Below are 13,236 nucleotides of genomic sequence, written 5' to 3'. Positions count from 1 at the left end.
TTTTTTTTTTTCTTCTCTCCCTTGGGAGCTGGTTGTTAACCATCTTTTAACACACCTCTGAATATAAAGGCATATTTCAAGGTTAACGATATATAGACAGTGGGATCTCTTGAGACGTGTGCACAGCAGCTCCCAGGCTGTCTTATGAAGGATGGGAGGCTGAATAGTCCCTGCTGGTCCTCCCCCTTTAGGCTCCTAATCTCCAGACACCTCCAGCCGCCCTGGCCTTGCTGCTTCAGCACATTATCCTCCCCTGGGATACTTTAATAATTTTTGATTTAATATTCCTTTAATGAAAATTATTACTCATTCTGCTCATTGCTAAGGAATGAGGTCCTCAAAGCATCATTTTGGAATATAGAGCATATATCTTCTTCCATTACTTTACTAATAATTACTTAACATGCTATTCAAGGCCCTTTGTTACCTGTCCCCAATCTTCCTTTCACTTTTACCTCTCTCCATGTGTGCTTCCATCATTTTGGACCAATTCACTCCCAAAATTGCCTTTTTGAAAAAACTAGGAAGCATTTCCTTTAACTTATATATAGAATTTCTTTTTTAGCATGATCAAAAAAATACAAGAAGTTATGGTTTAAAAATTCTGCAGTACATACTAACAAACTAGGCAACATGTACATTACACAAAACCGAAACAGTCAACATTAATTATTTTATGCCAAATTCCTTTTAGTTTAGCTTTTTTTTGAGATGAATTCTTGCTCTGTCACCCAGGCTGGAGCACAGTGGTGCACAATCTCAGTTCACTGCACCCTCTGCCTCTCAGGTTCAAGCAATTTTCCAAGTAGCTGGGATGACAGGTGCGTGCCTCCACACCCGGCTAATTTTTGTATTTTTAGTAGAGACAGGGTTTTACCATCTTGGCCAGAGGGGTCTTGAATTCCTGACCTCAGGTGATCTGCCCACCTCGGCCTTCCAAAATGCTGAGATTACAGGCATGAACCACCATGCCCAGCCACCAAATTCCTTTTAAATTCTACCTATATTATATAGTCCTAGAAGTCTGTGGATCCCTTTTTTCCTCCCTCACTCACATATCACTAAGTCAAATCATTAATTCACAATGTTGTATCCCTTGATAATACAAAGGCTTGTCAAAAGTAGGAAATTATCTGGGTCAGAGGATGATCATAAGACATTGAATACATATGGCCTCCTGCAGTTTTCTCATCTAGTCCCTCTGTTCCCTGATTCAGTGCTCCCTGTTCTGCGAAGTCTTGCTTTTTTTGATTGTGGCAAGAACACACTTGACATGTAATCTCAGGGTCTTAGCTCATGCCATGTTCCCCCTCTGAGATGCCTTTTCCCTATAACCACTCACAGTCATACCTATCTCAGGATCCTACTTATCTCCCTCAGGAAACTTTCTCTTATCACCTTAGCAAGAAGCACTCTCTCTTTTTAACTGTTTCATTATTTTTTACCTTCTTAAAGCCCTTCTCACCCGCTGCTTACATTACAGTTCATTGTTGGATGTTTTATCTCCACGATTACATTGCTCCTTAAAGGCATGCGTTATGTGCATATAGTAACAATGTGTCATTTATAACTAATATTTAGTGGCTGCTACTAGATGCTATTCACAGCATTAACTGCTTTATACATATTATCTAGCTTAACCTCCAAACTCCAACTTTAAAGGAAAAAACTATTATTAGGTATTATTATACCTGTTTTGTCACCGAGAAAACTGAGACTCCAGAAAGTTGATGAACTTGGCAAGGTTACACATCCAGCCAGTGTTAGAGCTATAATTCGATTTAATTCAGGCCCATGAGAGCAGGATCTTTGTTTAATTCAGTGCTGTATCCTCAACATCTAGAATAGTGCCAGGCACATAGAAGGCACTTAATACATACTTGTTGGGTATACAGATAATGGCATTTCTGAAAGTACAATCTCTTGAATACCATATAATCAGCAAATATTCTACCATCAGCATCATTGGTCACAGATTGGAAGAGAGTAAGGAAATATAACTAAGTGCAACGTGGGATCCCAGATTGAATCATGGGACTCGAAAAAAGAACTGTAGAGGAACAAATGGTGAAATTCGATAGAATTTCAAATAGGTCCATTGATTTATTAATAGTTCATTGTAATATGTTTATATAAGATGTTTATCATTGGAGGACTGGGGGAACAGTTTATATGGGTCTACAATTTTTTTTTGCAACTTTTCTGTGAGTCTAAAAGTATTTCCAAGAAAACGTTGAGAAAAAAAGTCTTGTATAATTTCACTAAATCTTTTTTTTTTTTTTTTTTTTTTTGGAGATGGAGTCTTGCTCTGTCACCAGGCTGGAGTGCAGTGGTGCAATCTGGGTTCACTGCAACCTCCACTTCCCAGGTTCAAGAAATTCTCCTGCCTCAGTCTCCTGAGAAGCCAGTACTACAGGCACGCGCCACCATGCCCAGCTAATTTTTGTATTTTTAATAGAGACAGGGTTTCACCATATTGGCCACGATTGTCTCGATCTCTTGACTTCATAATCTGCCCACCTCAGCCTCCAAAAGTGCTGGGATTACAGGGGTATGCCACTGCGCCCGGCCTTCACTAACTCTTTTTAAATATAGATCCTTAATAATCTACCCAGTATTACCGAGCACTGTGTAAAGGCAGGAAACCTCGATCTGGGGTGATAGTATCAGAGAAGTGTAGAGTTAAAAAGACCCTGGGAGGAGCACTCCCTGCACCTTTGTCACTTCTTGATGAGGAAGGCAAGACCCAGAGAGGTGGAGTTACTAAAATCACACGTGGGAGAACTGGTTCTAGAACTCAGGCCCTTTCACTTTCCACTCATTTTCGTTTCTACTTGACAGCACTCCTCAATTCAAGTCCAAGAGCTCTCCCAGTTGGATAACTTCAATTTGATCTACATGCATGAGATATTTTTACCCCAAAATTTAATATTCTAATTTCTAATGTGTTTATCATGAAACTACGAATATCTTAAGTCAATCAGAATGTAATGTTTTGCTTTTCACACAAAACTTGAGTAGCAGTTTGAGAAGTAAAAACAGACTTTGACTATAATATTTGAACCTAGTTCAACTAAACTTCAAATTAACAATTTCAAGGAGCTCAAAGTTTAATTAAAATGCATTATTCCCTTTGGATAAAGCCTCCTTCCATGCGCAGGTTCTGAGTTACTTGTTTGCTTATACTAAACACACACACATACACACACACACACACACACACACACATACACAGCACTCATTGAAAAGATAATGGGTTATTTTATTTCATTGAGTGTAATTGTCTGAAATGGCTTCATGATATAATCATATGTTAGGGGCCTAGATGAGGCAGTGATAGTCTTGGCCTTCTGCCCATGTTTTCCTCCAGTTTTTCTTGCCTGTAGGATTTCTGCTCCCCAACAAAATCTGTACCTCCCCTCTTCCACCTTCCAATGCCTGGGCTATGTGTTTAACAGATGGTGTTGTTAATACAATCACGTTTAAAGGGATTAGAACAGATCACTGGATTTCAGAATTCCTGACTATCACAGCTGGTTCTCCTCTAAAATGCTTTCACTCAATTAATGTATGCAGGCTACTCCTCTGGTCAATCCTACTTTCCCAATGAACCCCAACATAAAGACCTGAACACATCTACATTTTGAATCAGAAAATGAATTTTGATGATAGAAATGAAAATACTTATGACTCTATGTATGTATGTGTGCCAGTGACAATATTTGTTGTAAAAAGCCTAAAAACGTATTGGGTGGTTGACGTAGATGTTAGGAAAATCATTCCACACATTATTTCTGCAATCAGATCTGTATATTCCACAACAAAATCCCCCAATCTGTCCATGAGACCATCGTTTTCTTGGGTACACTGCATTCAAATCTGAGTCATCTTTTACATCCACCTTTTCCTTACCTTCTGCCACTTCCTCTCCCTTCCATCACTGCTAGTTATTATCAAGTCTTGACTATTTTCCATTTACACTGTTGTGTTAGTTCCTTCCTTTCAATGTCCACTGTCATCACCATACTTCAGGCCGAATTTAGATGAATTTCAATATATTTAAATGGCTAAGGGGCAGCAAGGGAGCAGCGTGTTCCTTCGGTAACCAGTAAGTCACAGCAGTGAAAAATGAGAGGTTGGCCACGGTGGCTCACACCTTAATCCCAGCACTTTGGAAGGTCAAGGCGAGTGGATCACTTGAGGTCAGCAGTTCAAGACCAGCCTGGCCAACATGGTGAAACCCCATCTCTATGAAAAATACAAAAATTAGCTGGGCATGGTGGCGCACGCCTGTAATCCCAGCTACTTGGGAGGCTGAGGCAGGAGAATCCCTTGAACTTGGGAGGCAGAGGTTGCAGTGATCCGAGATCATGACGCTGTACTCCAGCCTGGGCAATAGAGTGAGACTCTATCTCTAAATCAGATTTTAAACAGAGGCTGTCCCTTTCCACCATGGTAGAATGCAGTTTCTCAAAATCTTATGGGATTCCACGTGACTGTGAGGTAAAGTAGCTCATATTCTGTTCATGATCAGCAAATTGGTTTCTTTTCCTATTCTGAGCCATTCGACCGCATTTTGTAAAAGTCCTCTGCCACCCTAGAAAGTGCATGGACACGCAACCCAGTGAAGTAGGTCCCATTAGCCCCATCACACCAGATAAAGAAAGAAAAGCTGGAAGCAAGTCACTGCTCAAGTGTTACGCGAATCAGTGTTCAATGTTCAATGGGAATCTGAACTCAGATTTCCTTCCCCTGTTCTCACAGACTCTTTAACTTTTTTTTTTTTTTTTTGAGACAGGGTCTCACTGCTGTTGCCCAGGCTGGAGTGCAGTAATGCGATCTTAGCTCACTATAGCCTACACTTCCCAGGCTCAGGTGATTTTCCCACCTCAGCCTCCCGAGTAGCTGGGACTGCAGGCATACTCCACCATGCCTGGTCAGTTTTTTGTATTTTTAGTAGAGAAAGAGTTTCGCCACATTACCTAGGCTGGTCTCAAACTCCTGGGTTCAAGTTATCCACCTGTCCCGGCCTGCCAAAGTGTTGGGATTACCAGTGTGAGCCACCATGCCCATCGGCTAACTTTAATATAGTTTTTTTAAAAACTGGTTTGATGTTTTCCAAAAAGAAGTGCGGTGTCATCCAATCTTACCCTGTAAACTCTGTGTACATACATATATTGTACATATAAAAAATGCACACATACATAGATGTTTGAGTATATATACCTGTGCATGAGAGAGATTCCAAAATAATATATTACAATACATACTGTATTTACCCTCTGTCCAGCAGCTGGCATGCTTTGGGCTCCTAATTATTAGTAGTAACTGTTTGGACGAACCGAGGCAAGATGGTGCACTTCCGGGTTCTTCATTCCCCCCCCCAACTCTTCCCGCGCGGCGCGAAGCTGCAGCCTGCGACCTGGGACGGTGCAGACCAACTGGGCATGCGCCAGGTGACGTCAATCTGAAGAGACCAAGATTGACCTGGTCGCACCTGCGGAGCCCCCACACGCCGGTGCCCCGCCTATTGCCCTCCCACTCCTAGAAAAGCCGCTATTGGCCATTGAGCCACCCGGACTTCCCAGCTTCCCCACTGCTGTCGGGACTGTCCGAACTCCGTCGGAGAGCTTCACCTGAGGGGACTCTGCCAGCCTTCTTTGCCGGAGGCCTACAGACTTCTTCCCCACACCTTAAGTGACCAAAATAAATGTGCAGTTTTGCTCCTACCCTTGCCTGGTCGCTGGTTCTTTTGTGCTCGCTCTGGTGGTCTTAGAAAAACAAGTCAGTAACAATTAGTATAATTGGAAAAACATTACCAACATAACAGACTCTATGCCTGCACTTTGCTAGCATTCCTCCGAAGACAAGAAAACTTAAGTAGTCCTGATTGTATACAGAACATCTGTAACGTGCAGAACAGATCATGTGACAACAAATAAATACAGACCAAACCACCTTTTACATGTCTGTGTTATTTGAGTGCTGTGTTCCTTTATTCTGAGTCAGTTTGGAAGATGAAACAGCTATAATGCACAAAAAGTACACATAAAACATCACAATCAGCCCTCCTCTGTTTGTGAAAGGCAGCCAGGTTGTATTAAGAATACGTAAAGAGTTTGCTGCTATCTATGAATGGGGCAATGTGTATGCCCTGCCATTACTAAAGGTAGATTTCTTAATAGGCTGCACAGGAAAGGTTTTACAGCAGACAGTGAAAACTGGGGGAAGCCAACACTGCCCGTGCTTTTAGATAGAGCTGGTAAACATTTTGGCTCCTGAAATGAGAAAGTGTTCATCTCAAGAGTGTGAAAACCAACCCCATCATAACCCCATCAGAAAGTACTGCTGTCAGTAAGCCTGGCTTCTCAGGGGTGCTCCATTCCCTAATCATGCCAAGTAGTTTGACTTGTTTCCATTCAGCATTTTAAATGTTTGCCTTTGCATTTGTTTTCTCATAAATTCTGCAGGTAACCAGTTAAAGTGACAAAGTTTGGAATTTTGTTTCTGATCTATTTAGGATGGAGAATTTGAAACAGGGCGGCTGAAAGCCTATAGGTCTGTGAGTGAATTTTAAAAGGATCCTGGGCATGGTGGCTCATGTTTGTAATCCCAACTCCTCGGGAGGCTGAGGCAGGAGGATTGCTTGAGGGCAGGCGTTTGAGACCAGCCTGGGCAACATAGCAAGACGCTGTCTCTACAAAAAATTAAAAAATTAGCCAGGTGGCCGGGCACAGTGGTTCACGCCTGTAATCCCAGCACTTTGGGAGGCCAAGGCGGGTGGATCACGAGGTCAGGAGATCGAGACCATCCTGGCTAACACGGTGAAACACCGTTTCTACTAAAAAATACAAAAAATTAGCCGGGCATAGTGACAGGCGCCTGTAGTCCCAGCTACTCGGGAGGCTGAGGCAGGAGAATGACCTGAACCCAGGAGGCGGAGGTTGCAGTGAGCCGAGATTGCGCCACTGCACTCCAGCCTGGGTGACAGAGTCAGACTCTGTCTCAAAAAAATAAAAATAAAATAAAAAAATTAGCCAGGTATGGTGGTATGCACCTGTGGTCCCAGTCACTTAAGAGGCTGAGGTAGGAGGATCACAGGAGCCCAGGAGTTTGAGGCTGCAGTGAGCTCTGACTTGTGCCACTGCACTACAACCTGGGTGACAGCGCAAGGATCCTATCTCTAAAAAAAAAAAAAAAAAAAAAAAAGTTGCTCCTGCCCCTTCCTGAGTGGGGTGTGCCCAAGCATCACCATGGCAGGAGCCACACAGAGGCAATATTGGAGAAAAAAGCGGCTGGTGGGTTTGACACCCTTGTAAAGAATAAATAAAATGCTAGGGCTTAGCAAACTGGTTCTTGGCAAAAGAGAAAAGCACATCTGACTGCTGTAGACCCGGAAGCAGAGCCACCAAGATTATAGGGTGGTATTGCCCAAAGTGGGGTGCGGGGTAAAGGCACAGATCCCTCAGCCCCATCTCAGTCATCACAGTATCTGAAGGGGTGCTGTGCATTCAGCCATTATTAACAAGCCCCACAGATAACATGCATGCACACTGAGGCTCAGAGCCCCAGTGGAAAAGCTCAGCACCCTACAACTCATTGCATGGCGTGGTGTAAAGGGCAGCAGTAAGGGCCGCACCTTAAGTGAGGAATCTCGCCCCACACACTCGATCTCCTTATCAGGATCTACAATTGATAAACACACCCAGGTGAGCTGTTTGCACACTTGGCAGGGAAACACTGCTCTAGAGGACTCATTCCGAAAGTGCTGCACACCAGAATCACCAGGGTCACTTAAAACCTATCACTGTAGTCTGTGCTCCAGCCCGGAGAGGCTAATTTAATTGGTTTGGAAGGTGGCCTGAGCATTCAGAAGTTTTTAAAGCTTTCCAGGTGATTTTAATGTGCAGCCAAGGTTACAAACCCCTGTTTATAAAGGATGATGTGATAGATTTCAGATGGAGGAAGTCAATTTGTTGAAGAGATTGTGAAACTCAGAAGGCACAGTAATCTATGTTGTAGCAAACCCCGTCAACTCCCGTGGGGATGGCAGCATGTTCAAGAGGCTGAAAAACAGCCAGCAAGTGAGACATGAGGTTTCACTGAGGATCCACGTACAGGGGAGAGAGTCCAGGGGTAGAAGGCTGGGCAAGAGAACTGCAACCACTTGCAAAAGGCATGCAGTTTGTAAAGCATCTTCACTTACTACCCTCCCACTGACAACCTCCACCTGGCAACCTTCATTAATCCAAAAACAAAGGACCTCAATCCCCTCTACAGCCCGCATTCATTGGGACAGTCTCGGGTCTCAGGTCTTCCTCATAGACAAGGAATGGATCTCTGGGATGGCCACGCCCAGATTCCCTAGCTCGGATTTCCCAACCACATTGGAGTGTGTGTGCTACCCAGGTTCATTTTGGGGTATGCCGACATTATTGCTCTCAGGTGCATTTACTTCACAATCGAAAGGCAAAGTGCTTTTGATTTGAAAAAGCAGGACCCCAGAGTGAAAGAAAATTGTTTCTTTTTAAGTTCTAAAAAGCACTGGTTTGGAAATTCACAAAACCAATCATGGAGGCCTAGAACATACAGTTTATCAAATAAACTAGAGGGTTTAGAAAGCAGGCCACCCAATTACCTTTAGGGGAAAGAGGGCTTTTGTTACTTCCCAGGCAAAACATAACAAAGACTGCAGCTCAATCTGGCTGGAGCAGTGAGATGCCTGGGTGGAAACTGGCAACAGCTAATGAAAATCTAGGTAGATAAGCCTGAGGGAAATCACAGGAACCTGCATACCCAACCTGTGCATGTCTGAGTCCTAACAGTGGCTCAGAAGCATTTGTTAAAAGGGGACTGAAAAGGCTAACAGAAGATGAAGAGGGCCCAGGATACAGGGAACTTTTGAGCAGAGGTCACTACAGAGACAATGGAACTAGCCACAGAAGCTTGAGCAATGCCCCAAGGACCACAAGGGACTGAGCTACCCTTTAGTCTGAAGCCAATAATAGTAGATGATGGGTGTGAGCCAGATAGCTCTTCCCAATCACTGGACAACAGGTAAACCCCTTTCTATTCCATTCCTTGAGAGGGTGGCTACACAGGGTGGAGAAAAAGAGTCTTTTTTTTTTTTTTCTGAGATGGAGTCTCGCTCTATTGCCCAGGCTAGAGTGCAGTGGCACGATATTGGCTCACTGCAACCTCCACTTCCTGGGTTCAAGCAGTTCTCCTGCCTCAGCTCCCTGAGTAGCTGGGACTACAGGTGCATGCTACCATACCTGGCTAAGGTGTCTTGAATCTGAGTAAATATTTACCTAAATAAGACTAAGTCTAAACCTAGAAGTGATTGCAAGATTAACATTCTCTACCATGGTGGAAATGGAGGCTTTGAAAGCTAAGTGGAATTCATTTCCAGAAAAATGAAGAAAGTTACATGTCTGATTCCTGAATTACGCCTATAGATTTCAATCAACTGTACTAGTTAAGGGAATCTAGTCACCTGCCTATAAGGCAGTTTCTTCTCTATAGGTCCTGGGATCTTGCTATCAAGTTAAAAAGGCTTCTTTGACTGGCATTCTTTTTGCTAAAGGATGAAGATCAGGGAAAAATGTTGTAGAATCATGAATCACAAGACATGCATATTCCTATTTGAGAGACAGAATTAGGGCTAGAACACACGTCTACTAAGATGCATAGATGAACTCTGAAAGCCTCAAGACTCTCTTGACGGATGAATTCAACCAAGCAGCATGGACAGGCCTGCCCTAGTAAAGAACATTTATTTCAGAGACAAGAAGCACTGTACTGACATGTCTGATTATTATAATTTGCATCAGACTGAGCAGATAAAGTTGTTGACTAGCAAATGGCCTCAAGTGAATATTTCTGATTGTTAAGGGAAGAAAAAGACATAATTAGGTAATCGGCTGGGTGCAGTGGCTCACGCCTGTAATCCCAGCATTTTGGGAGGCCGAAGTGGGCAGATCATGAGGTCAAGAGATTGAGACCATCTTGGCCAACATGGTAAAATGCCATCTCTATTAAAACTACAAAAATGAGCTGATTGTGGTGGCGCACGCCTGTAGTCCCAGCTACTCAGGAGGCTGAGGCAGGAGGATCACTGGAACCCAGGAGGTGGAGGTTGCAGTGAGCTGAGATCATGTCATTGCACTCTAGCCTAAGGAAAGAGTGAGACTCTGTCTCAGAAAAAAAAAAGAAAAAGAAAAAAAGAGGTAATTGATTACTAACATTGCATAGACTTTAGCTTTCTTTTCCTTTCCTACTGCTCTTAATTTTTTTCTCCCTGAAGGAAATATTCCTGGGGAAAAAAGTTGACTCATGCTACTCTCCTTCCTGGCTCTCATTTGGGACATGTTTAGCCTTTGAAGGAAGTCGAAGGGCTGGCTATGTGATGGATACATCTTCTATTTCCTTTGCCTCATTGAAGGCACAGCCTTTCTGTCAATTTCCCTGGTACTAAGGATGGGAAGGAAATCTATGACTACCATAATAAATAGCAATAACTTTCTAATTGTTTACCTAAAATGCAACCCAGGAGTTGAATTTCATTAATCACCCTGACATTTTTGGGGTAGGAATTACATAAGCGACCTAGATTTTTGAATTATTTTAAATTTGGATATATTTTATATACAAACCTCCCCCAGTAATAACAACTAACTACCATTGATTAGCATAATGTAACCTAAGAAAATAAATTTAACTAGATATTCTTGAAATTGCCGCAGGTAGAAAGCATTAGTATACAGTATAATACCATATCCACTTTGAGCCCACTACGACGTCTCCATTAGTGTTATAAAAGGTTTATGGCAAATTTATAAGACTATGTTGTGATATCCTTTCTGTCTAACCCCAGAGGAGAGAAGAAAGCCAAAGTCCTGAAATTAATGATGTATATTTAGGCAGTCAGCTTACTGAATGCTGCCCCAAACCAAAAAATAGCTCTACATATGGAAAATTCCCAATTAGGGGAGGGGCTGGTGGAAAAGACAAGGTTTTTATAAGTAGTTGAAGCTGTCATTTAACTATTAATGACTTCTAAATAGTTATTGAAACCATCTTAAACATAAAAGTGAAAATCAAACCATAAAACCAAGAAGTCTGATGTTCTCTGGTAAATAATCTGGACAGTGAAATAATCTTTTAAGACAAATCAGTATCTTCATATAGCATGCACAAAAACATATATTATCTGTGCCTTATGGCTTTCCATGTGCCTTCAATATGGGGGAATTAGGTAAATCGAGAATAGTTTACGATTCCTATCATAAATCAGTTTTTTCTCCACTTTAAAACGTTCAGTCTATCTTTGGAAAACCACAAAATACGGCTGGAAGAGAAACACATATTTTTGAGACACAGTCTCACTCTGTCACCCAGGCTGGAGTGCAGTGGCGTGATCTCGGCTCACTGCAACCTCTGCCTCCTGGGTTCAAGTGATTCTCGTACCTCAGCCTCTCGAGCAACTGGGACTACAGGCATGCACCACCATGCCCAGCTAATTTTTGTATTATTAGTAGAGACGGGGGTTTTACTATGTTGACCAGGCTGGTCTCGAACTCCTGACCTCAACTGATCGACCCAACTCGGCCTCCTAAATACTGGGATTACAGGCATGAGCCACCATGATGGGCCAAGCTGGAAGATATTTATGCTTTAAAAACATGAGCTTCATGACAGAAACGTTGAGGTTCTTACTATAATAGGAACTATGAGCTCAAAAGGGTTAAAATAGTTTGTTCCAGAAAGGATGCAAGCTGTCTGTGTCAGTGCAAGCCGCGGTATTGAGGAGTTTCAAATGAAAACTTGGGTTGTGAAGTTGACAGGTTTTATGTACCATGCAGATTTTTAAGCCATTTTCCTTTCTATCATTGTCTCTTGACAGGAGAAGGAAGTGTGTGTTTGTCTTTCTTCAAATTCTCATGAAAGTCGCTCTGGAATCATACTTTTAAAAAGCCTGTAGCACACTTAAGCTTCAGCCTCATCTGTAGAAGAAAACTGCCTTTGCATGATGCATTTTCCAGAAAATGGACTCTTTTCAGGACGTAGACTCTCACGTGGGAAAAGAAAGAAAACCTTACCTGGGTAATCATTCTTGTCTATGTCTGAATCTCCTCTTAAAGTAAAGCCAAATCCAGAAGGGACAGCGTGTGAGGCCCACACTCCTTGCAGAACTTGGGAAGGCTTGGTGTTTAAGCCGTCTTTGTTCCCATTATAAATGAGCACTTTGCCTCTTTGATCCTTGCCTGCAAAAGGCACGCCGATGGCAATGTCTAAAAAACAGACATGAAAACATATTTTATGTGTATATGTATTTAATTCTTCATTTATTCATTTTAGAGACAGGACCTCACTCTGTCACCCAAGCTGGAGTGCAGTGGTGGGATCACGGCTCACTGCAGCCCCAAACTCCTAGACTCAAGTGATCAAGTGATCCTCCTGCCTCAACTTCCCTAGGAGCTGGGACCACAGGTATGTACCACCATGTTCGGCTAATATATATATATAGTTGGTCTTTTTTTTTTTTTTTTTTTTTGAGCAGTGGGTCCTTGCTTTGTTGCCCAGGATGGTCTGGAATTCCTGGTCTCAAGTGATCACCCCACCTCAGCCTCCCAAAGTGTTAGGATTAAAGGCATGAGCCACTGTGCCTGGCCATAGAGACATTTCTTTTCTTAAGTACAGAAGAATGGTTCAGAAATAGAGTTTAGTATACTCAAAGAGCAGTGTCAAACTCTAAAGGGCTTATAATGTTTTCCATGAAAATTCTGTAGTACTGCTGCAGTGACAAATTATTTGTTACCTTTTATCCATCCAACAAATATTTATTAAGAGCCTCCAGGGCCTGGCGCGGTGGCTCACGCCTGTAATCCCAGCACTTTGGGAGGCTGAGGCAGGCGGATCACAAGGTCAGGAGATTGAGACCATCCTGGCTAACACGGTAAAACCCCATCTCTACTAAAAATACAAAAAATTAGCCGGGTGCCTGTAGTCCCAGCTCCTCGGGAGGCTGAGGCAGGAGAACGGTGTGTACCCGGGAGGCAGAGTTTGCCGTGAGCCGAGATCACACCACTGCACTCCAGCCTGGGTGACAGCGAGAGACTCCATCTCCAAAAAAAAAAAAAAAGAGCCTGCAATGTGCTGAATGTAGTGAATACAATAGCAAATTAGACACTCAAAGCTCCTGCTTTTAGAAAACTTATATTCTAGTACAAGTAA

The 13,236-nt window shown here is 42.7% G+C and overlaps 1 protein-coding gene across 2 annotated transcripts in view; it reads right to left on the bottom strand.

Moving 5' to 3' along the window:
• The window catches only part of ITGA8 (integrin subunit alpha 8), a 203,687-nt gene that overhangs the window by 117,827 nt on the left and 72,624 nt on the right, over positions 1-13,236 (bottom strand). For both annotated transcript variants that reach the window (XM_023223234.1, XM_023223233.2), the window contains one exon: positions 12,102-12,293. In XM_023223234.1, the coding sequence (XP_023079002.1) occupies positions 12,102-12,293 (192 nt within the window). The remainder of the gene's footprint in view (positions 1-12,101; positions 12,294-13,236) is intronic.

This window comes from Piliocolobus tephrosceles, chromosome 9, assembly GCF_002776525.5.
Source record: "Piliocolobus tephrosceles isolate RC106 chromosome 9, ASM277652v3, whole genome shotgun sequence".
Taxonomy (NCBI): Eukaryota; Metazoa; Chordata; class Mammalia; order Primates; family Cercopithecidae; genus Piliocolobus; species Piliocolobus tephrosceles.
Note: the sequence above shows the minus strand (reverse complement) of the source record. Positions and strands in the feature narration are given on the sequence as shown.